This window comes from Phytophthora cinnamomi (assembly GCF_018691715.1).
Source record: "Phytophthora cinnamomi strain GKB4 chromosome Unknown Contig10, whole genome shotgun sequence".
NCBI lineage: Eukaryota > Oomycota > Peronosporomycetes > Peronosporales > Peronosporaceae > Phytophthora > Phytophthora cinnamomi.
This window is the reverse complement of record NW_027150943.1, coordinates 985,635-1,008,726: the sequence shown is the minus strand read 5'-3', so window position 1 is coordinate 1,008,726 and position 23,092 is coordinate 985,635. Positions and strand designations below refer to the sequence as shown.

The following is a 23,092-nucleotide window of genomic DNA, read 5'->3' as shown; positions in this document are numbered from 1 at the left end:
GAAGCTCCTCGCGTCCCCGCCGCTGACCTCACTTCGCCGCTCGCCATGAACCCCAGCAACCCGTTCCAGGACCCGTCCGTGCTGCGCGCGCAGTCGCCCGCGACCCCGGGCATGAACTTCTCGTCCATGTCGCCGCCCGCGCCCGTGGAGCCCGTCGGGGGCGCGTACCAGACGGCGCCAGGCCAGCCGGGCGTGCCCCGCCAGAACCTCATGGACGAGATCGGCAACCAGATCAAGGCCACCAACAGCCAGACGATCATCAAGGTCATGCGCCTGTTCAACCTGGTGCTGGCCTCGGTCACTATCGCCGTGGGCGTGCTGGCCTGGATCTTCGGCCATGTCGACACCTTCCAGAAGGTCATCGCCGGCATCTACATCGTGTAAGGCGCGCGGCTGCAGCTGCAGCTGCAACTGCAGTAGGAGGGAGCGCCAGTTGACTCACTTGCTTTTGATATCGTGTTGTTGGTTGCTGCAGCATGTTCGGGTCGCTGCTGCTGGCGTTCGAGCTGCGCACGGACAAGATCGACGTGGTGCTGCGCAAGAACTTCGGCTTCATGTACGGCAACAAGACGCGCACCATCTTCCTCGTCTTGTACGTGCTGCTTGCTGTGCCACATTGGCGCATTGGTTGCCTGTGGAAGTTTTGCTGGAATCTGTGGACTGACCGAGTTGGTGGTTTGTGTGCTGCAGCATTGCGATCTGGCCGCTGTCGATGGGCAACTTCTGGCTGACGATCCTGGACGCCGTGTTGCTGTTCCTCAACGCCTTCTTCAACTACTTCGTCATCTCGCAGCACCCGGCCTTCTCCACCGTGCCGCCCGTGTACGACCCGAACCAGCCCCAGGCAGCCTACGCGGCCCCGCCCAACGTGAACGTGTAAAAGCTGACCAACACTTAGGATCTCGCCGCTGCCAGCCAGCCAAACAGTCCCTAACTTTTTTTTTATTCCCAAGTACATCCATTCCTCCTCCAAAACTCGCATTCCTCTGGTCGCACCTCCTCCTCCTGAAGTGTATCCATCTCGTCCCCCCAAATGGCTACATGCGCCGCATGTCACAAGTGGCCAAATACCCCCAACCACTAAAAAAAATAATTAGCAGAGACCGACGGACATGATGCAGGACGCCGGCGGCTCGGCGTCTTCGTCGGCCTCGGGGCGCAGCAAGGTGGAGCGCAAGAAGGCGCGGCTGAACCGCCGCAAGATCGCAGCCGCAGCGGAGCGAGACGCGCTCGCGCGCGAGGCGGAGGCGGCGCGTGTGGCGGCCATCAGCCGCAGCCGCTTGCGGCGCCTGCCGCCGTGGCTGCCCACACTGCCGTCCACGAACGCGCAGGACGCCGCCGTGTTGCGCGCGCTCAACGACGCGTCGCGCCCCGTGGCGCTGCGCGTGGGCGAGGAGATGCAGCGCTACTGCGCCTACACGCAGCGCGTGGTGGACGCCGCGCGCCAGCACATCGACGCGGCCATCGCGCACATCGCGGACGGCGTGCGCAAGATCTGGCCGCACGCGTCCGTCACGTGCTTCGGCTCGTACTCGACGGGCCTGTGGCTGCCCAGCAGCGACGTGGACGTGGTGGTCATGGGGCTCTCCAACGCCGAGGACCGCGACGTGCCCACGCGCTTCGTGCCCGACGGCGTCAAGCAGCTCGAGCAGCTCGCGCGCCAGCTGCGGCCGCAGCGCAGCTGGGTGCAGCGCGTGGACGTCGTGCGCGGCGCCAAGGTGCCCGTGGCCAAGCTCATCCTGCGCCGCGGCAGCCAGAAGGACGGGGACGACGCCGCGCTGCTGCGCGTGGACATCTCGATCGAAAACGTGCAGACCAGCCACGGCATGGAGGCGAGCAAGCTCGTGCGCCAGTACGTGGGCGACCTGCCCAGGCTCAAGCCGCTGCTGATGGTGCTGAGGCAGTTCTTGAGGGAAAAGGCGCTGAACAGCGCCTTCACGGGCGGCCTGAGCTCGTACGCAGTGACGCTGTTGGCGGTGTTTATGATGGAGATGCAGAGGCATCAGGAGCCGGACGAGGAGGAAGAGGAGGAAGGTGACTGTGACGCGGAGAAGCTGACGGCGGAGCAGCGGGAAGCGACGAAGCTGGGACAACTGCTGCTGGACTTCTTGGAGTACTACGGCACGTCGTTCGACTACTACACCACAGGACTGTCGCTCAAGCCCGAAGCCTTTGGCGCGTACCCACTGGCAGCACACTTGTCGATCGCAAACGGTTTGCCCCTCATGCCACAACTCGTTATAGATGACCCAGTGTACATGAATGGACAGCACAATGCAGCCGCGGGAGCTTTCGCTCTCGCTCGCGTCGTGGCCGCGCTAGAGAATGGATACTTCGCGCTGTGGTTTCACCGACCGACCCAATTCACACCGACGCCGTTGTGTCAATTACTGCACTGGTCAGGCCACCAGGCACGAGATGTAAGCAACCCGACAACCACGACCAAATAAGTGAATTGCTCACGGCAACATGGGCGGCGGCTAAAGTGCTGACAGGACCATTAGATCCAGAAGACAACCAGGCGTGCAAGAGCTAAGGCGATGTTGGGCAGGTTTCGACCATATTTACTGGCGCGGATCAAATGTTTGGCCGCAAGGATCGAGTTCTAGGAATCAATTCCGTCGCAGTACAGTTGTAGTAATGGCGGACAAATAGAGAACCAGCACATATCCTTTGACTTATGGCTGAGCGTGTTGCTTGTGTGAACGACAGCGTCATGCAGTCGGTCAATTTGAACTTGCCCTTCGGTGGTGTGGGATCCTCTGGTATGGGGTCATACCACGGCAAGTATTCATTCGACGCGTTCTCCCACAAGAAGAGCGTGCTGATCAAGTACGCTATGTTTGACGCGCCGCAGCGATACATGCCGTACAGTAACGCGGCGCTGAAAATCGTACTGATGTTACTGAAGCCTCTTCCGAGTTCCCTCATTGTGCTCATCGCGTACGCGTTTATCTCGTTGGGATTCGTCGTCATGGGGCTCATCTTGCAGATCTACCGGGGTGGAGCAGTGATCGAGGAGTAGAAAACGCGGGAAATAGTATGTGCTGAGGCTTTGAACGTCGAAATCATAGTTTAGTTGCAATTGTGACGCGACTTCTTTCAGGTACCGGTGAAGCATACGAGATATTGAGTCTTGATAAGTGCCTTGCGGGTAACAAGAGGAATTACTCTGCTCTTGTTTCGGTAGATGCTCTTAATTTACTGGCAATCTTGGTTCGAGCGGACTCAATAACCTGATGCACGCACACAAGCGTGACCATCGCAGCGGTGAAGTCCCAAGCATCGCTCAATTGCTCCGAGATGTCCAATCTCTCGATGAGATCGCTCGCCATAGCTGCTAACACTTCCACCTTGGGTCGATAAAATGCCAGGAACCGGGTCGGATATGCCTCCATAAAGCTCAGCAGGGGTAGCAAAGTCTTTGACCCCCCAGTGAGCAGCACGTCCAGCGCAAACACCAAACCCAGCAGCCGAAGAAAGGTAGCAACAGTGTTACAGCTTCCTCGGAGCTTGATAGCTGGGCGTTGCGGTATCTCGCGAGGAGTCATCGCCTTGGTGCGTACGAGCTAGCTGGGTCGTTTCGCGTCGAGTCCAAACTTGTAATGAACGATGCAAGTTACAGCAAGGCAGTCTGTATAGAACGTTCGGCACCTGGCTCCTTTAACAAATACAATAAAAACTACATATACGATAACACTTATGGAACCTACATACACACAGCATCCCAATTGATCGCCGGGTCCAATAGCACCTCAATTAGTTCGTCGCAGTCAAAGTGCTCAATGTCCGCATAATTAGCACCACCGTCACAAACAGGAACAAGAAGGTGCTGGAGTTCATCGAGAAGCAGGAGATTGGCGATTGGGGCCTCCTCAGCCACTGGCTCAGACGTCTCGCAGTTTTGAAAGAGAGGTAGCGGCTCCAATGCGACCACCTCTAGCTCCAACAACAACTCCAGTGGCTGGTCTTTGGCGGCGAGTTCGGGGGTAGTATCACCATCAAATGCAAAGTTTGCATTCGTGGAAGCGGTGGACGGGCGCACAGCTTCTAAGGACCCTTGCATGAGGGCGATATCGACTTGCTTCGACAGTTCACGTTTGCCTTGAGTCTTGCGGGTTTCGCGGCGCTTGATACGCTGTCGGTACTTCTGCGCGTGGGTCATCACCTGACGAGAGTTCCTGCTGCCAATATGTTGCGCGATTCTCTTCCATGGGCCCGATGGGTACAGCTCCATGGCCTCGAGGAACTTGTTGTGCTCTTCGGTCGTCCACCACCCGATCGTCGACGTCTGCCGACATCTGCTGTTGCTGCAGCTCGAAAAGCGCTGACCCATGCGGATCAATCGGCGCTGGTTCGCCGGGCCCGTTTCGAACAGGTCGCTTGTGACTAGCTTGGTGATGGTCATGCCTGCTGGGTTCACCGTTGGTGTTGTTGAAGCTTGGTTTTGTCTTGCTTCGAGGTGCGTTCAAGCGCGCAAAAAGCGGAATGGAGCACGATGACAGACGAGAGTAGCCTTGGTTCCTGGTCATTGCCTTAGTTCCTGGTCATTGCGTTCGGCACGACCGATGGAGAAAATCCGGTGGCCACTACTGTACATGTTCATGAGTGCGGTGTGCTTCTGGCAAGACGATTGTACCAGGGCTGTACCGCTTTCAATGTAGGAATGACTTCAACAGCTATAACGCCCTCTGGTCATTTTGGAGGCGTGTACCGATGCTGTACCGCTTTCAATGCAGGCTCTGCAAATGGATTCACAGTACAGCGCCAGAAAGTGGATACAACCGTGCATGACAATACCTTCGCCTTAATCGGATCTCTGCGGTCGACCGAGTGCAAAATTTCGCTGGTGCAACCTGGACGCTTGTGAGCGGGAGCGGCAACGGGTGCACACGAATTATGCAACTTGCTGGATAACCCCTATAAAAACTACTGTTGCGAAGCTTGAGTCGTAAGTAGTTGTTGACAGCAACTTGTTGTCATCAACTAAGATATTGAACGTTGCTATTTGTTGTCAACAACTAGGGGTTTTGCTGTCGGTAGCTCATCAACTCAAGTAGATCGCTTGCGCTACATCGGAATGCACGTATTGGAGGTGTATAAGTTTCAATTCAGACTCCACGATGGAGCGCCTTTCAAGTTGTGTTCTAAAGCGCTGCAAGTCACGTGTGTGGCGAGAAGTACTACATGTAGTATGAACTTTGGAAAGTGGCATGCTGCAAAAACTAACAAACCAGCAAACTTCAGCTGTACCGTTGGTCAAATTATTTTCAAGGTTGAGGGTTGTATTGATATTATTGAGTACGTTTAACACCTTTGTAAGGTAACGACAATTGTTGGTCAAAAACATCGAGTGATGGATCCAGGCCTCATTCAACACGAACAAGGGATATTTTATAACAATATCGAGTCGAAAACCCTAAAACTACGCAGCCACAGAAAAATGTAGACATGCCGATTCGGCTACCAAAGGGGGCGCAGGTTTGGTAACCCCTGGGAAGTACCAAGTAATCTCCCCTCCAGATCTGAATCAAGTCGGGTGTAGCTCGAGTACGATTTCTCATTTCTTGTTGTGGAAGAACTGGCAGTTTCAAGATGTTTGGGAGCGGAACACCTAGAAGCGATTTGGCAAGCGCAGACCAGCGCCCAAGCGTTGGGGAAACTATCGGAGGTTGGCTCGAAGGATGCCAATTCAATCAGCCACCTTCGCTTCGCGCACGCAGCTATTGCTCTCAATTCGTTCCAGACGTTTCGTATATTGACGGGCAAATGTGGTCTGGGCTAACTGGCGAAGAGAAATAAATGCGTTGTTGCCATTGGACTGATGTCGGCGACGGGCAAGATCGAAGCAAAAGTGACCAAGTTTGTTGAAACTGGCACTCGTGAAGGTTTATTGTCGACACGCACGGACGCTAGCTGGTACTTAAGTACTGCGGTGTTCAGCCTACACTGAATATGGAGGCTTCCATTTATTACTCAAAGAATACATGTACATGAAAACGAGTATACTAACGTTACACGTTCTTCGATGCGCTCAGCTGCAGCGCGAGACGAGTGCGAAGAGGGGGTGTCTGCTGCAGGCTATTCATTTCCTGCGAACATTTAGCAGCAGCAAGTTTTAGTCCTCGACTGAAACACCAGCTCCTTATAATCTAACAAACGTACCTGCTCGTTCAAAAGTGTCCTCGCCTTGACAGGACTGTTCTCCATGGCGATATCGACCTCTGTCTTCGGCCGCTTCATCGCCTGCTCCACCTTCAACATACACGCAGCCAAAACGGTCAGCACATTTTATCCCGTATCAAAAAATAAAAGGCAGCTGCGGTTTCCTACAATGCTGATCGTCTCGGTTGTCTGACTCATCACTTGCGACAACTTGGCACTGGTGATAGCAATCGAAGACGCCGTCTGCAAACAAGCACCAGCTCTCCTTTAGCACCTCAGCACCTTCCACGGAGAAACCCCCACGGCCGAACCTACCTTCACGTATGCCGCCTTCAGCGCCTCCAGCTGCTCCCCCGTCAGCTCCGCTCCCAGATCTTCCGTCGACTCCGGCTCCCTGCAGCAGCAGCAATGGTACTTCAGTCCCTCTTCCTTCCTACAAAGGCACAACTGCAGTCGACGTACGCCACGAGCACGTCCGCGTGGCGCTTGCGAGCCTTGGCCAGCTCCCGCCGTGCGTTGGCCGCCGCCATCCGCGGCACCTGCAGCAAAAAAAAAAAGAAAAAGAAAAATTCAGCATTGACACCCAGATTCCTACTACTAGGTGCTATAAATTTCTGTTGCTGGGGGCTCTGCGTACCCGTTCGCGGAGCTTCTTGACCGCCGCCTCCTTGTCCTTGAGCTTGGTCTCCAGCTGCTTGAGCCTGGCCGCCGTCTCTCGTCCACGGGCGCCACCTCCTCTGCAACCGGCAGAGTCAGCGATGCTATTATTTCTTTATAATACATACAATATATGCGACTGTAGCAGCATACGCTTGTCCTCCGGGTTGTACTTGCGCAGCGCCGCGGCGAAGACCGTCGCGCAGAGGTCGCTCACGTGCGCGCGGAAGATCTGCTGCTGCGCCGCGGACGCCGAGCCGCACTCGCGCAGCGCCGCGGCCGCCATCTTGTCGCCGCACGCGCGCTGCGCCTCCTTGATCTCCAGGAACGAGTAGCGCAGCGGCGTCTCCTCTCCTCCCGCCATAACTTCTAACGCAATTATTCAAATTTGAACTTTTGCCGTTGTAACATGGTGTGGACCACCTAGCAGTCGTGTGCAGCACATCAAGCCGCGCGAGTAAACACTCGCGCCACCGACGCGCTTCAACTTGTGGCAGCAGCGTCACAGCGTCGGGGCCGCGACGGTCGCGCGAAGGCGACCGGCTTGATATCCGCTCTGACGCATACGTAGCGGCGTCGCGGGCTCGATTGCCACGCCGCACTCGTCCGCTCGGTCGCCCGCCACTTCCGCTTCGCCCTCTGCGCAGCCACAGCAGCAATTGCAGCAGCAGCAGCATGCGGCGCCCCACAGATCCCGGCGACGCGGCGCACGCGCTGTCGTCCTCCGCCGCGTTCGACCAACTGGTGTCGTCCTCCTCCTCGGGCTTCGCGGCGTCCGCGGCCGCCGCCTCCTCCACCTTCAACACGCTGCAGCTGTCGCCGGCCACGCCGCCAATGCACGCGGCCAGCAGCAGCGCTGGGGCTGTTGGCGCTGGTGGCGTTGGGGTCGCGGCAGCAGGAGCGGGCAGCGGCGGCGTGCTGCTGCTCGGCAAGCTCATGCGCCGCGACCGGCGCCTGTTCACGTGGAAGTGGCGCGACTTCGTGCTGGAGCGCACGCGGCTGCAGTACTTCAGCGAGAAGGGCAACCGCAAGGGCGACATCCCGCTGGCGCCGCACACGCCCATCACCATCCGCATGATCAGCGAGCCCAAGCCGTTCGGCTTCCTGCTCTTCATCAAGGACACCAAGCTCACGCTGGCCGCGGCCACGGAGCGCGAGCGCCACCAGTGGATCGACGTCTTCTGCGACGTCTTCCACGCCAGCGTGGAGCAGGCGCCGGCGGACAACAAGGCCGAGCGCCGGGCCAGACCCACGTACCTGCCCATCCCGGACATGGGCGACGACGGGATCGACCACGACAGCAGCGCCAGCAACTTGCTGGTGCAGCAGAGCAGCTCCATGGCGAGCGGTGAGAGCGGCGAGTCGGGCGACGGGGGCGGCCATTCCACCCCTGTCATGGCGCACAACGTCCTGGATAACGAACATGTCGGCAACTTGAAGCGCGACTCGTTCGGAGAGGACGTGATCCCGATTCTCGAGTCCAGGATGACCTACGGCCCCATGAAGGAGATGTACTCGAGGATTACGTTCCCGCCGAGTCTGGCGAATGGAGATCTGCTGGTGGGTGTTGGGCCCATCGTGCGGCGCATGGGGTGGACGGACGAACGCATCCTGGCGGTGGGCATGTACATCGACCCGGAGACAGCGACAAAGGAGCTGGAGAAGTTCCATGGCCGCGTTGCGAAGACGCTGCACGGCGACCAGCAATTTTACGACCACCTACTCTTTCACACGACGTTCCGACGCAGCTTCGTTGTGACAGCGAGGAAGCGCGTGTCCAAATCGGTGCTGACGGCACTACTACGTGACGAGTTGACCCCGCGTATGGGGCCTAATGCTGCTGCGCTGCAGACGTTCCTCGGGTTCATAGAGAAGTCCTTGAAAAAGGCTGAATCCATGGTCATGAGGATACACGAAGACGACCGCTTTGAGTATCGACTGCGCGGGCAACTGTATCCTCCAATCGCGTCGCATGCGCTTTGTAAGTGCATCCAGGCTCTCTTTTTCGACAGCAACTCTATTCAGCACGATGCAAAACGTGGTTTGATTGAGCGTTTGCCGTCCTTGTGGGGAGGGGAAGTGCTGGACGCTCAAGATGAAATCTTTGGCAGTCTTCATGAACGAATCCAAGGTATGGACAGCGAGGATGAAGACGATTCCGACTCGGACGATGACGATGATGACGACGATGATGATGATGACGACGACGAAAACGACAGCGAGGCTGAAGATCTTTTCGGTGCTGCTGAGCTTGGAAAAGACGCCGATAACAACAAGCAGCCTCACCACGAAACTGGAAACCGGGAGAGCAATGAGAGCAAAGAGACAAAGGAGAGCAAGGAGGGCAAGGAGGACAAAGAAACCGAAGGCAAACTGCATACTGAGACCGAGGCAGATCACCGCGCCCCCGTGCCAAAGCCTCGTAAAAACAGTCGGTCCAGGAAGCACAGTCACACTGGTGTCCCGAAGATTCATCGGCAGCCCTCCACAAAAGATGAGTGGGCTGAGTACGATGAGCAGGAACTTGAAATGCTGCGTCGCGAGAGTCGCAGCCTCATGGTGCATTTTGGCCCGATGGTGGACCGGGACAGCAACGTTATGTTCAACGGCGACTTGGTTGTTGATGGCAGTGCGTTGCTCGGGACATGGTCCCACCAATTTTCGGTGTCGCCAGAGGAATTCGACAAGCCTTACGCTTCCCACCAGTACCGATTTACGGTGGGCTTGTATGTGGACCCTGGTGCGCTCAGCGAAAGTCTACTGAAGTACAAGGGACTATCTATCGGTAGTATTGTTCAGGACACCGACTACTTTCATCGATTTTCGGCTGGCAAATTCCAAAAGCACCTGGTATTCAAGGTGGACATCAAGGTGAGGCTTCGTGTCTTGCTCGAGTACTTCGATTTGCGATTCCGCTCGCTTGCATCCTCCTTTGAGGATTTTAAGACGCCGCTGGATAGTATGGTATCTCTATGGGATAAAGCACACCCACAGGAGCACCATCAGCAGCTCGATCTGTGCCCGAAGGATGAAGCTCGGTTCTCTATCGCCCCTGATGGTAAAATGATTCTGCGTGTGAAAAAGCGTGGCTCTTTCAAAGACGACAAAAAGCATAGCCATTATGTTGCGTCTGCAACGGCAATGTCCTCTTCGAACGAAGATGTTGCACTTCGCACTGGTGGGAGTGCGGACTCGACGGCGACGACCACCTCCCGTACTGGGTCGACAGCCGAAATCACTCTGTCCCATGCAAGCAGCTTCCGTGTCAACACCGAGCTGGAAATGACACTACCTCCGCCGCCATTCCACTTGGCTTTAGAGAGCCTCATCTTCGGCTTTCACTCGATGGATCCATCAGCTCGTACTCAACTAATGGAGCGCGTGCCAAGCCTCCTCGACCAGGCGCGCGATGATCTCGTTCACACCTATCACGATGAAATTCAGGCGTTGCGGGAGAACTACAAGCGCCAAAAGCCCGAGAACCGCGTGAAAGTGGGGTACCTGTCCATTTCATTTGAAAAGCGCAAGCTACAGAAGACGCTAGGAATTGGAAGTTCGAAGGAGGTCACTATGGTGCCGTCACGCTGGTCGAAGCGCTGGTGCCGACTGGATGGAACACTGTTCTCGTACTACTCACACAAGCGCTCTCGCAAGTACCGCGACATGATGGAGCTGACGCGCTGCGAGGTTGTGGAGATCACTGCAAACAGCGGCCCCGAAGTCGCTCGCTTCGCGTGGGAAAAGGGCGAGAACGACAGCATTCGCATCGCGATCATCAAACCGAATGGCGAGATCCTGGCGTTGCGTACGGAAACCATCTACGAGGGCGAAGAGTGGCTGGAATCGCTCATCGATGCGAGCAAGGTGCGCCGCCACGCAGGGCCGACGGACAACTGGCCCACGTGGGATGCCAACCTCTCTCAGCTGCGACGGCGAAGCAGCAGCACGCGTGACATGTTGCCGAACCGAGGCGGCAGAAGCGGCTCGACGACCAGTGCGTTGAACAGCGAGCGGCACTCAAGCGTCGGACACGATTCAACTGCTGCCGACCGCAAGTCGCACGGAAACGCCGTTGCTGTGGCCAACCTGTCCCCGAACGCCGAGGGCGACGACGATCTGGACGACGAAGACGTCGACGAGTACGATAGCGACTGGGATTTGGTCGAGAAGGACGGTTCGCTGCTCTCGTGGGTGCAGGAGGATCCGCGCCACGCCGTCATCGCGTTTCTGCTTGTCCTTATCGTGTACCTCGCGTCCGTGATGCATCGCCACCCGCCTGTCCTCGTGAGCAGCGCCGAGTTGCCGTAAGATGCGTCCTTGTTTCCAGGTGATGCAGGTCGATACCCCCCCCCCAGGATGCAGGCCCAGTAGTGCCGCTCGTGATTGAATGCACCGTACCTTTAGACTGACTTCATCGATGTTTTCATTAGTTTATGGTACAATTGTGCGACGGAGAGCTGCCTGCAGACAACCAGCCTCACGCGAAATACTGCGGCTGGTAGTAGAGAGCTCGTCGCTGCGCTTCGTGCGACGCGTAGTGCACGGGTCCTCCCCAGAGCGCGTCCTGCCCGAGCGTGGGCAATTGTCGAACGGGCTCGCCAGGCTGTCGTAGCCCCGGGAACCTCCGTTCCCACAAGCTGGCGCTGTTGAAGGCGCTGCTCTGCTGGTCTTGCTCCAACTGGTTGTCCTCACAAGACGAGGCGCTGCTCTCGTGTTGCTGCTGCTGCTCCGACTCGTAGAAGGCCTCGGGCGAGGCCGAGAAGTCGAAGGCGTTGAAGCCCACGTGCATCCCGCAGCTGGCGTCGTCGAACTGGTTGCTGACGGGAGGGACCTGCTGCTGTTGTTGCTGTTGCTGCTGCCGCCACTTGGCCGAGATCTTGCGCGTGCGTCCGTCCTCCACGTCCAGATCCTCGACCTGCGGGCTGTGCGTCGCGTCCATTGGCTGTTGACCGCGGCACAGGCGGCGGTGGCGCGCGCGGAAGCGCTCGATCTCCGCCGCCTGCTCGCCGAACTTGGGCCCTTCCGACGAGTAGAACTGGAACATGGTGGCGGCAGTGGCTGTGCCGGTAGCAGGAGAAAGCGGACTGATGGAGACGCCGACGACGGCGGAGATGGTTCAAATCTGGGCGGAATTTGCTGCTTGCTCGGCCGTTTCTTAACGCTCTCGCTGGGCCGACTATTCCAGCGGAAACGCGAGGCTGCACTGGACGCAGATTCGGGAATGCGCGGAATGCGAATGGGAATGCGGTGGGATCGGAGGCCCCCCCTGCGACGCAGCGAGCGACTTCTGGGTGTCGGGGAGTCAACTGCGAGGAAGTGGTGCCAAGTGCACCGAGTTTTTGTGCTCGGCACTTTCGCCAATCAGCGCTGGTCTCGCTAGAAAGTCACACTTTGGTGGGCGCCAGAGCGGGGCGCATGATCGTCATCGCGATGATCATGTCCGGGCGGTGCGCTGCCGCAGTGATCCACCTGGCGTTGACAACCAGTGGTTGCTGGATGGACGCTGGGCTGCAATCTGCCTGTGGTGATGACAAGTTGCGTTGGTGATGACACGGTGACGACTTAGTGTTGGTGGCCGTGCTGTCTTCGATTTACAGCAGTGCAATTGTGTGCTCGTGCAAAGCTGCCTCTGGTACATGTAGCTGTCGCAAATTACACATTGCGCATCGGTAGGCTGTTGTCGCTCGAATGAGTCTCGGTCCGACCAGATATTGTAGCGTTATGGCTTCAATCCCGCGCTGGTCGCACGGTGGGCCCCCACCGAATAGCCACCACCGTGGGGGCTACAGCTCTCTACATACAGATTTGTAAACCGCGCCTTAGCGACAGCAACGATGCTGTTTGCGCTCTGGGATCGGATGGTTGTCTCGTGCACTGTACTCGTACTTCTGCATCAGAGGTATAAGGGCCTGAGTATATACTACATCTCAGATTGCTGGGTAGAATGTTGCCTTTGTCGGTCTGCTGAAAGTATCCTTCCACCTTGGACACACCAAAACGCAGCTTGTGGCTACGACTAACAATGCAGCCGTTACTGTAACCGTTACAAGTGGTGTTGAAGTGAGCTGACCAATCATCCACGTCCGACGTGTAGCCATATCTTTCAGACATTTATTTGATCGCCGAAGGTTATCAATCGTTGACACTACTTGCTCGTGCTAGACAAAAATGCATGGACCTCCCAGCCTCAAATCGAGGGCCGAGCGCCAACCGCTTGCTTAGTACCACAAGGCCTTGTTCCAGAAGAGGCTCTTCGCGTTGGCGAGGTCGTCGTCGGCAACCGTGAACGTGTCGTTGAACACAATCTCCGTGCCGACGCTGGATTCGTTGTACTGCGGCCAGTAGATCTTGTCGTCGGGCCACATCGTGTTCGGATTGCCCGTGATCACGAAGGAGAGCAGGTACTTCTGCATCATTATGGCGATCGTCGAGTTCACCGATGAGTCACCGCCGGCACCCCCAGCACCACCACCCATGCCGGTGGAGCTGCCCATGCCGCCGAAAGAGCCGCCCTGAGTACTCCCCATAGCCGTACTTCCTGCAGCCACACTACTAGCAGAGACGCTGGCGTAGTACGAGCTAGCCGAGTCTGTAGCCTGAGCGCGGCGAGAAGTGCTGGAGCTCGTGGACAGCGTGTACGTGCTGTACCAGTAGTAGCTTTGATCGGTACCATGCGTAGCCGTGCTGAGAGCCACCTCGGCGTTCCAGGTTTCATTCTTCAGAGCGTTCGTGAGCGCCAAGTTTTTGGCGGTCAAATCGAGCGACTGCTTCATGTCAGCGAAGCGCAGACCAGCGCTCGTGTAGTCCTCCTCCGGATACAGCTCGAGTAGCTCGTCAATGACGTCGTCAGTAATGGACGGGAAGAAAATGCGGAGCTCGGTGGGGATGTCATCAGCGTCGTCCACGCCCGTATACGCCTGGCTGTTGGCCTCGTGCTGCTCGTGCGAAATCACACACGGTCCAGAGAAGTTGAAGTGCCCCTGGTACAAGCTGGCCTCGTAGGTGTCCGGGATGATGAATCCATCCACGCGCGGCTGGTACTGGTACGTATAGTCGGACACGACCTCACTGGCAGCATCCTGCAGCGTGCTGAAGTCCACATCGCGCATGCAGTCAAGGTGACCGCCATCGCAACCGACAGCGGACGACACGTTCTGCCAGAACTGCTCAGCGTGATGGTGGCCGGCTCCCGGGACGAAGCCCGGCGACATGATGTACGCCTTCTCAAAGAGCTGCGGGGCGTTGCCGCCGAAGCGCGTCATCTGGAACATGACCTGGGAGCCACCGGCCGAGAAGCCTACTGCAGTGACGTCGTTCGAGTTGCCACCGAACTTGCCAATGTAGGTCTTGACCCACTCGAACGCGCGGGTGGAGTCCCAAACCACCAGGTTGGCGGCACCGCCTTCGTGCTGGTACGTTGGGCCATTGCCCAGACCGGTGATGCCCAGACGGTAGTTGTACGCCACGAACACGAAGTCTTGGCTTAAATCAAACAGACCCTCGGGGGTGTTTTGCGACTTGGAGCCAGCAGAGAACCCGCCGCCGTAGGTCCACACCATAACGGGGAGGTTCGTGGCGTTGGCGGGGGCCCACACATCGAGATACAGACAATCTTCCGTGGACGAGCAGTCAACATCAGCGTCGGCGAGGTTCGTGCCGGTGTTCGTCTCGTTCTCTTGTGGCGGCAACTCCGGTGCGGCGAAACGCAGGTCACCCGTCGGTACGGCAGCGAAGCGAATGTTCTGGTACTTATAGTACCCGACAGTGGTGTTGCCCCCTACAGCCTGGACGGTTGTGTAGTCGAGCTCGACGGTGGGCAGCGACGACGAAAGCACAGGTGCCGCTACAGCGGCGGCGGCCATCAAAAAAGCGTACACGCGCATGATCCTGATTGTGGACTAGTGACAGACGCTCGAAAGTTGTCTTGGAGTTGGTTCTTCGTCTTGAGGTAAAATGAAAAGTGAGTCGTAGATGGCGGACGATACTATACTTCCGCTTGAGAATATTATACTGTTTGATTGGGGGTTACGACTATCGAAGAGCAGAGCGTGTGACACCAGGTGCTGTTGCAAGACCGACTAGCCCAGGCACGAACCTGCGAGCGGAGAGGTCTGACTGGGATTGGAGCGGAGCCGCGGGGGCAGCATGCCGAACGCGTTTACCACGCGGGGTCGTGCACCCGGTGATACTTGCGGAATGGCTCCACGAGTCTATCCGAGCGCCATCCGGGATCCGGTAAAGCACGCGGTGGCTTTGGTGTGAACACGTTAGACCAGGCAAATTATTGCGGTGCGTCCGTCCCGAAAGGAGATCCTCCTAAGGAGGATCCTTCTTAGTCTCATTTAACACCTCAAGGGGCTTCGTACAGATGATTGTTTTGCCTCAAGTCATAACCATTGTTGCTGTCTTCGATCTCATTCGTCCACATTTCTCGATCCACGAAGCCATCTCAAAGCCTGGGCCAAGTCGGTGACTCTGCGCCGATAGCTCAGGCACATTTGAGTGGTTGCGAACCGCCAGCTGGGAGCACAACCGGGTTGAGTAACTCACGCGGGCGTCATCTCCGCCCTGTATTGATTGTTCATCGTCTCGGTCCGAAGCGATGAACAGCAGCGCTGACTGTGACTGCGATCGCACGAGAGTCGAGCTCGAATCAACGTCAGCATGACGCACTCACCTCTGACCTGAGTCGATGGCCGAGCCACAGCATCGAGTTGCTCAGTCGCCCTGGCATCCAGAGTGCTGATCGTGCCAGCTCCGCTGGGATTCAGCAAGTGACGGCAGGTTGACGTGCATGTGACGTGTGCGCAAATATGTGACTTGTGCTGAATCATGTGGTGCACATGGATCAAGTGTATACCGCGTATACTTTTTCATTTGCTGGCCATGGCGACGCCGACGACCGCAGAGTGGCGCGGCACGAGCGACCACAACGTCACGGAGACGGCCTTCGACGCCGTCAAATGCAAGCTGTACGTTTCTCCGCATGTTTTTCTACCACCCTGTGCTGTTCCCAAGCTCCGATTCACACCACAGCCTCCAGCAGCAACCTCTAAAGAGTGTGTATCATTCCTCCCCGTTCTCCTTAATACAGTTCCGCAGTGACGATCGGCTACTTTCACGACCCATTTCTGCGGTTCTTCGTGGAGAAACCCACGCGCCGCATCCCTCTGGTATGAAAATGGACTGGATAGGATCCCTAGAGGAGGTTTAGTCTCAAAATGGCGGCCTCGAGATACTTACTTGCTACTATTTGGACGTGAATCGCCGCAGATACATCGTGGTTACTACCTGCGCCACGTAGCCATCACTCGCTGCGTTGAGCTCTTCCTGTCACAGAGTGAGCTTTGTCGTCGTTTCCAGCTTTCTCTGCAGTTTTGACTGACCTTCTTGGGGCCTTTGGTGGCTGTAGATGCGACGTCGGCCGAAGTGAACATCGTGTCATTGGGCGCGGGGTTCGACACGCTGTTCTTCCGTCTGCTAGAGCAGCGCCAGTTCTCTGGGAAGATTTCGTTCGCGGAGGTGGACTGTGACGCCATCGTGGACGCCAAGACGAAGCTTCTGAACGACGACGGCGTTCGCGCCGGTCTGTTCCCGAAGGATGCGGACAATCTGTCTGTCGGTGCCCCAGCTGATGGTAAAGTGGCGTGGCAGTGTCGAGTGCCCTCTGCGACGTACTCGCTGATCTCGTGTGATCTCGGAGACAAGGAGCGGCTGGATATCGCCCTTGGTGCTTCTAGCGTGGATCGAAGCCTGCCTACGCTTGTTCTTGCTGAATGCGTTGTGGTGCGGCAGTCGTTTACACTTTTCGGCGGTTTAGACGCTTCAGCTAACTGTCGTTGTGTTTTGTAGTCGTATCTGGCACCGGAAAAGGGCACGATGCTCCTTCGTTGGGTCGCTGGCGCTTTCCCGAGCAGCTCCATTGCGCTTTATGACCCGATCAGCATTCAAGCAAGTGAAGAGGCTGACGACAAGAGCGCCGACAAAAAAAATAAAGAAGGAGCGAGCGCATTCGGGTCGACGCTACAGCGATACTTTGCTGTTAAGGGCTGCACACTCCGCGGTACGCGAGGTTTCCGGTCTGCGGCTGATCACACTCGCCGACTTCTTGCTCTTGCTCATTGGAAAAGTTGTCGCATTCTGGACATGAACGGTGTCTTCGCAGCCTGTACGACTGCAGAAGAGAAGCGCAGACTGTCGACGCTGGAACCGTTCGACGAGTTTGCTGATTGGATGCTTTGCAATGCTCATTACGCGATCTACCTAGCCGACAATTGCAAGGACCAAGATAGTAATGGTCTTCAGTGGATCTCGCGATTTGTTCCTCGTGCACAGCAGCACCGATACCTCGTGACAGCTACCTCCGTTCAACAACAGGCATCTGAAGTGGTGGTCATTCGATCGTTCCAGGATGATGACCTGTCCATCGTCCGATCGCTCTTTGAGAGCACGCACCTCGAATTTGCCAAGGGGTCCCGAGCTGTGCGTCAGTTCGTCGCGAATCGGCTTCGAGGTCCTGGCGGGGACATGTTTGACGTGCATCAAGCTTTCCAAATTTCCGATAGCGCCGGTGTTGTGACGAGCGGATTCTGGGTTGCTGAAGTAGGCAGTGATGTCGTAGGCTGTGTGGGTGTCAAGCCGCTGGTGACTCCATCAAGTGACGGAGACCAGCAAACCGCAGAACTTTGCCGGCTGAGTGTTTCCCCCGCAGTTCGACGCCGTGGAGTGGCGTCGGCTTTGGTGCGTACCGTCGAGATGTTCGTTGCGTCATGCGGTGCGTTCAAGGAAATTCGTCTCGAGACTATCGGTGCCATGGAAGGAGCTCAGCAACTGTACCGCGCTCTTGGGTATATCGAGCAGACGGACAGTGAGAAGCAGCACAGCTCATTCAAGCTTGTACGTTTCCAGAAAACGCTTTAGGCAACAGTTCCCTATATATACAGGAACACGTGTGATTGCTCTTCTTTTCCTGCGCCATTGTCTTCGTTGCCACTTAGAAGCGATGCAGCAACAGCCTGAAGCAGCGCAAACTACTGATCGCGACATGCTAGCTTCGGTTAGCTTGAAGACTGAAACCACGAAGCAAGATTTGTCAGCACACTCGACAGCCCTCGAGGAGAGGTATTCTGCGAGTCTGGCGCAGTCAAATGGAGCTACGTTGGACTTGTCGTCGCTAGGACTGAAAGAACTTCCACCACCAGATGAGCTAGCTCAACGGTTCCCACGTCTGCACCAACTGAATATTCGCCGGAACGCGCTGCGCTCCCTACCCGATGGATTAGCACGAGCGTTCCCACAACTTGTAGCGCTGAACGCAAGCGAAAACGCGCTCGAGGAGCTGTCAGCAAGCTCTATCGGCGCATTACGCTACCTTCAGCGCCTCAACGTGGCGCACAACCGCCTCCACGAGCTATCCGTCACGACATTTGAAAGACTCGACGCACTCGAAGAGCTGGACGCGCGAGCAAACCTCATCGAAAAGATATCGTTCGAGAACTTCGACGAGAAGCTGCCGGTCGGAGCTGGACTGAGGAAGCTGCAAGTGTTACTGCTAGCAGACAATCGGCTGCGGACAATTGACCCAACAACGATCGATATCTTGCCCAAATTGCGGGTCATCGATTTGAGCGGGAACCCCGAGCTCACAGAAGCGCCTGAAAAACTGCGTCGCCTGCACGAACGGAACCTGCTACTTCATTCACGAGCTAAGCGACGTGAGCTCATCACTCGAGCCTTAAGTATCCGTAAGGCTGTGGCACAGGCTCTTGCTACGGCTCCTGCAGGGTCACCCACACGAACCAAGTAGTTGAGATAGGGATGTTTCATCAAAGTATTGAATGACGAGAGTTCCCCTTCAGGTGAAGAGCGTGTATTAACTTTTCCGTGTGGAATGCTACACTCTTGATCCTGTCGCTTACTCGCTGACCCACCACGGCAGGAAGGTAGCGAAATGAATGAGTCCGGTCTTCGGATCTGCGAGACTAGCAGCAGCGACTGCTAACTCCTCTTCATCGAAAGTCTCGCCTAACTGGAAGCAGAGTGCGTCCAATTGTCTCGTCGAGATGGCGCCCGTGTGAGCCTTGTCCAGAGATGAGAACACAGTCTTGAAGGCCTCAAATCGCTCTGGAGAGAGACCGAGAGCAGCGAAATCCACGTCGTAGCCAGCACTCGCCATGGCCGACTTCGCACAAATCCCGAAATTTGCTAGTGCCGACCGTTCAAACCAGCCCGCCTGTCACGGGCGGACTCTCCTCCGATTCCAGCAGGCGGTTAAGTTCATGTGTGACCTCTTTCGCCGATGGTCGACACTCGGGCTTCGGGTTGAGGCAGGCAAGCGCCAACTTGCGAACATCCTCTGGACAGTCGAGGGTAAAACTTGGCTGCAACTTGCCGCTTACAACGAGGCTCAAAATGTGGATGGTCTCCATCTTGTCTCCGTCAGATGTACGTGCATCGTAGAAAGGGAGTTCGCCAGTGTCGAGTTCGGTTAGCACGACTCCGAGAGAGTACACGTCGGCTTTTTCCGAGTACCTGTACCCCGCAAGCACCTCTGGTGCAGTCCAGTATGGAGTACCCACTCCACTTGTCATTGTCTCCTCTCCGCTACGTAGTCGACTGACGCCGAAATCACTGAGTTTAGCTTCATAACTCTCACCGATGAGCACATTCTTGGACTTTAGGTCGCGATGCACGACAATCGGCTTCAGGCCGTGTAAGTAGTCCAGGCCGCATGCGATGTCTCGCGCAATTTTGCCTTTGTGGGAGGCCCACGAGAACTCGTTGGTAGCGTCGAATACCTTTTCTTCAAGCACTCTGTCATTGTGATACTGAAGGACATGTTGTAGATCTCCGCGCTCCACGTACTCCATGATCAGCAGCATGTTCTCGAGCGTATTCCAGGCAACGCCTAAGAGTCCAAGCACGTTCGAGTGTGCAAAAGAAGCCATGAGCTGAATTTCAGCAGCAAAAAGCTCTAGCTCGTGGAGGTGGCGACGGCGCTCACGGGTGAGGCGCTTAACTGCCACGATATCACCGCGCATACGTCCAAGCCAAACCTCTCCGTAAGCCCCTGCGGTTATCTGGCGCACCAGGCTGACGTCGACAAAAGGAACACGGCGAGTGGATACAGCCAAATCGTTCTGGAACTCTATCAGAGGGGTTATCATCGTCCCAGAAGATGGATTCGTCGAACTTGAGCTATTTACTGGGTCAGTTGAGCTGGATTGCCGTGTGAAGGTCAGAGTCAATGAATCCCGTCGACTGCCGGTGCCACCTGAAGCAAAACTAGTCAAGCCTGCGGTTGTAGCCTTGCTGGGAGAACGAATACTGTTGTGGAGATGGCGGTGGTGGGCTGAACCTTCGTGGTCATTCGTATCGATAAGGCCTTCAAAACTTCCTCCCAAAAGCACGGTGTCATAGTCTTCACTGTTTCTGTTGATCTGTTTAGGCTTGACAGGTAGGGGCTTCCATGCTTCCCACGCCTGCTGGCCCATATCTTTCTCAACAACGGATGTGTCGAGAATGAAATCGATGTCGTCCACCATGGACAATTCATCTGAACCACGTCCACCCAAGATCGCGCGCTTTTGTTCTAGGATATCCTCTGTTTCCCGTAGTTTTTCACGAGTCTTACGCCAGAACGCAAAACCTGCGATGAGTACAAGCAGTAGTAGCACCAAACTCGTAATAGTCACTGGTAGAGCAGCTTTTTGCCAGCCGGAACTCTCGGTAACGTACGCACGTCCGGTCTTCTCGAGCTCCAGCCACTGAGGTACAATCTCACCGTGCTTTGGCGAGCACCAGTCCGATTCATCCGCCGTACTAGCGTCGTAGGCTACGCACGGAATTGTCATTGACGGCATGATGCATTTTCCGTACCGGTTCGGGTCTCCTGCGAGGTGAATTGCCATAATAGTGTAGTTGATTCCTGCATCAGTCCATTCGTGTCGCTGCATATTGCTCACCGGCACCATGTCGTCCGTGCCACCGTCGGCCCACATGGATCCGTGCACCGGAGTTATGCCGTTTGTAGCAGCACACAGGCTAACATTCCCCATCTGATAGCCATTGCAGTACTGTGACTGGTAAAAGAGCTCGCCGTTCGGCGAGGAGCACCTCTGCTCTATGCACCCTGTGCTTCTGTACGCACTACGCGTAACCTGCAACTCCGACATCCTCACTCCACACTTCGTGTACACCTTGACGTAGCCCAGATCCGCAGCAGCTACGTAGCCCATGTCCCACACAACCGCTTGCTGCAGTATCGCTGGGAGCTCAGTAATATTCAACCCAAACTCGTCCTTCACGTACTTCACCACCTCAGCTAGGTCGCTCGTGTCCGTAATAGGCTCAGCTTCATCTCCAGCGAGGTATCGTCGGTAGAACTGTTGTGCAAAGTCCGAATGAGTTCCATCGAAAGCGTATCGCTCATCCAAATGTAACTTAGCAACAGTGTCACCACTTGAAACTTCAGCTAGCCGTCGTCGAAGCTCGCGGCGTGATGAATAAATGAGGTCTTCAACATCTCCAACACCCTGCACCATCATCGCAAAAACGCAAAACCCAGCAACCACTAAAGCTACCACCAGTAAACTCGTCGTCTTTCTCGAGTATTTTCCATCAGCTGAACGACGTCGCCGCCTTCGAGGGGGAAAGTGCTGTACTTGGATTTGTTCGTTAGACCGTGAATTCACTCGTTGACGAGCATTAAGGTCTCTCGGCGTGTCCTTCATGCCGTCGTTGTGCAATAAGTTGTGGCCTTCTTCGAGTCGCGTGATGCTCGTTGGAGACCGTCGAGGTGTCGGCTTTTCCGAGACGCACATGCTCAGACGTGGCATCGCCCACTATGGTGGACAAGTTGTCACCAACGTATCAAATGGAGGTGCTTCTGCAGGTCAATGGAATGCACTCGCAAACCGTGCTGAAGTGAGCGACTTATGCTGGAAATGAGGCTCCGAGACCGAGTCTTATCGGCTTATCGGCTCCGAGTTCGAGTTCGAGTAGTTTCCTCTTCTTCCATCCTGACCACTTCGCTGTCCCCTCACGAAATTGGTTTTGCAAGTTATATGGGGGTATATAGTCTCACGTCTCTCCGCAACACAAACGTGCATCAAACGAGGAACCTGAATTATAATATGCTGGAGGTTCTGAAACGAAATTATGGGTCCTTGCGGCTGAAGCCGTTTGTGGCCAGTTGTTGAGCCTTTGCGTCATATACTTTTTGCGAGTGCTAATGCCCTGGGATCTCAGATGTAGCGGGGGCACTACGCTGAGGTTTCCCCCATCGAAACGTTGGCCTCCATGTCGAGGTCGATCCACTCGCGCGAAAGCCGAAGGACTTCTACATTTAGCCCCTGCTGAAGGTGCGAACGTGAGCTAATGAAACGGGCGGTGAAGCCCCAGGTGACAGTGGTCATGGGCTCACAAGCTGGGACCATCGCGTGGATCAGGCCCCGCTTGGATCGGGCTTGATGTGAAGGATATACCGGTGAGAGCTGCCCTAACTGCTAGCGTGTTATACGAACGCTGCAGCGTAAAAGCACCGGTCTCGTCTTCATTAGAGCGCGGTGATCCCTCCTTCGTTCGCTCAAACCTGACGAGGTGAACGCTGGATCTCTGATCCTGAATGTGAGGAACGTGAAACTGAGGAGAGTGCATGTCACGCCAGTGTGTCGATGTGGCGAGTTGCAGCCCACAGACTTCCAGAGCCTTGCAAATGAGGTGGCGAAGCGGTAGTTCCACCTGTTTGAAAAGGATAACTACTATCATTCGTCGCTTGTACTGCTCGGAGCTTTGTGACTGGAAGACCAAGAAACCATGACTCCTGCTCGATTTCGCATCTTCGTACACTTGGTGTAGCCAGGTTGTCTTTGCCTCAGTGATCACTGAAGTAATAGACGCGATTACCCTTGCCCTGTGTGTGCAGACTGAAGCTCCTCGCCGTTCTGGGCGGTGGAACTACTCGTTAGCACAGGTTCAGAAGAATGGCAACACAAAAATAAACCTCCACGTCAAGAATGGAGCAGCAAGGTGGAACGGGTTGCTCGACGACTTGAGGTCGGTGGACGAGACTTTGAGGGAGCGTGTCAAGTGTGCGCAGGCTTTTGGTCCCGCCGGAGTTTCGCGTCGCACCCCACCGTTAATTATTATCACTTTGGAGGACTAGCCCGCACTGCACCTCCCACTACAGCGTCAACTCGATCAAAAACCGCTCCTTACCAACTTTCCCGGGACCTCAATTCACAGGGCCCCATTCAAAAGCAAATCAGGA

At 56.0% G+C, this 23,092-nt stretch overlaps 11 protein-coding genes across 11 annotated transcripts; 5 read left to right on the top strand and 6 right to left on the bottom strand.

Moving 5' to 3' along the window:
- Positions 1 to 45: 45 nt before the first annotated feature.
- On the top strand, positions 46 to 880 carry IUM83_05773 (uncharacterized protein; the record flags this gene model as incomplete). The annotated part of the gene is made up of 3 exons (XM_067929929.1): positions 46 to 380; positions 476 to 592; positions 691 to 880. 3 exons carry the CDS (start codon positions 46 to 48, stop codon positions 878 to 880), a joined length of 642 nt encoding a protein of 213 aa, XP_067798096.1.
- Positions 881 to 1,112: 232 nt separating this feature from the next.
- IUM83_05772 (Poly(A) RNA polymerase protein 2) lies at positions 1,113 to 3,025 on the top strand (the record flags this gene model as incomplete). The annotated part of the gene is made up of 2 exons (XM_067929928.1): positions 1,113 to 2,398; positions 2,713 to 3,025. The coding sequence occupies 2 exons, from the start codon at positions 1,113 to 1,115 to the stop codon at positions 3,023 to 3,025; spliced, it is 1,599 nt and encodes a 532-aa protein (XP_067798208.1).
- A 684-nt stretch (positions 3,026 to 3,709) lies between these two features.
- On the bottom strand, positions 3,710 to 4,408 carry IUM83_05771 (Myb domain-contaning protein; the record flags this gene model as incomplete). The annotated part of the gene is made up of 1 exon (XM_067929927.1): positions 3,710 to 4,408. One exon carries the CDS (start codon positions 4,406 to 4,408, stop codon positions 3,710 to 3,712), a length of 699 nt encoding a protein of 232 aa, XP_067798097.1.
- Positions 4,409 to 6,014: 1,606 nt separating this feature from the next.
- Positions 6,015 to 7,186, bottom strand: IUM83_05770 (Myb protein J; the record flags this gene model as incomplete). Its single annotated transcript, XM_067929926.1, has 7 exons — positions 6,015 to 6,092; positions 6,166 to 6,255; positions 6,334 to 6,408; positions 6,481 to 6,559; positions 6,628 to 6,704; positions 6,803 to 6,866; positions 6,951 to 7,186. The coding sequence occupies 7 exons, from the start codon at positions 7,184 to 7,186 to the stop codon at positions 6,015 to 6,017; spliced, it is 699 nt and encodes a 232-aa protein (XP_067798209.1).
- Positions 7,187 to 7,497: 311 nt separating this feature from the next.
- IUM83_05769 (chalcone subgroup) lies at positions 7,498 to 11,130 on the top strand (the record flags this gene model as incomplete). The annotated part of the gene is made up of 1 exon (XM_067929925.1): positions 7,498 to 11,130. One exon carries the CDS (start codon positions 7,498 to 7,500, stop codon positions 11,128 to 11,130), a length of 3,633 nt encoding a protein of 1,210 aa, XP_067798271.1.
- Positions 11,131 to 11,299: 169 nt separating this feature from the next.
- IUM83_05768 (uncharacterized protein) lies at positions 11,300 to 11,866 on the bottom strand (the record flags this gene model as incomplete). Its single annotated transcript, XM_067929924.1, has 1 exon — positions 11,300 to 11,866. The coding sequence occupies one exon, from the start codon at positions 11,864 to 11,866 to the stop codon at positions 11,300 to 11,302; it is 567 nt and encodes a 188-aa protein (XP_067798270.1).
- A 1,174-nt stretch (positions 11,867 to 13,040) lies between these two features.
- On the bottom strand, positions 13,041 to 14,705 carry IUM83_05767 (Lipase 1; the record flags this gene model as incomplete). The annotated part of the gene is made up of 1 exon (XM_067929923.1): positions 13,041 to 14,705. One exon carries the CDS (start codon positions 14,703 to 14,705, stop codon positions 13,041 to 13,043), a length of 1,665 nt encoding a protein of 554 aa, XP_067798367.1.
- Positions 14,706 to 15,708: 1,003 nt separating this feature from the next.
- On the top strand, positions 15,709 to 17,742 carry IUM83_05766 (leucine carboxyl methyltransferase 2-like; the record flags this gene model as incomplete). Its single annotated transcript, XM_067929922.1, has 6 exons — positions 15,709 to 15,794; positions 15,917 to 15,995; positions 16,096 to 16,162; positions 16,235 to 16,608; positions 16,675 to 16,885; positions 16,988 to 17,742. 6 exons carry the CDS (start codon positions 15,709 to 15,711, stop codon positions 17,740 to 17,742), a joined length of 1,572 nt encoding a protein of 523 aa, XP_067798366.1.
- A 124-nt stretch (positions 17,743 to 17,866) lies between these two features.
- Positions 17,867 to 18,628, top strand: IUM83_05765 (Leucine rich repeat protein; the record flags this gene model as incomplete). The annotated part of the gene is made up of 1 exon (XM_067929921.1): positions 17,867 to 18,628. The coding sequence occupies one exon, from the start codon at positions 17,867 to 17,869 to the stop codon at positions 18,626 to 18,628; it is 762 nt and encodes a 253-aa protein (XP_067798272.1).
- Positions 18,629 to 18,736: 108 nt separating this feature from the next.
- On the bottom strand, positions 18,737 to 18,997 carry IUM83_05764 (calmodulin-like protein 5; the record flags this gene model as incomplete). Its single annotated transcript, XM_067929920.1, has 1 exon — positions 18,737 to 18,997. One exon carries the CDS (start codon positions 18,995 to 18,997, stop codon positions 18,737 to 18,739), a length of 261 nt encoding a protein of 86 aa, XP_067798359.1.
- Positions 18,998 to 19,040: 43 nt separating this feature from the next.
- Positions 19,041 to 21,368, bottom strand: IUM83_05763 (TKL protein kinase; the record flags this gene model as incomplete). The annotated part of the gene is made up of 1 exon (XM_067929919.1): positions 19,041 to 21,368. The coding sequence occupies one exon, from the start codon at positions 21,366 to 21,368 to the stop codon at positions 19,041 to 19,043; it is 2,328 nt and encodes a 775-aa protein (XP_067798358.1).
- Positions 21,369 to 23,092: the final 1,724 nt, after the last annotated feature.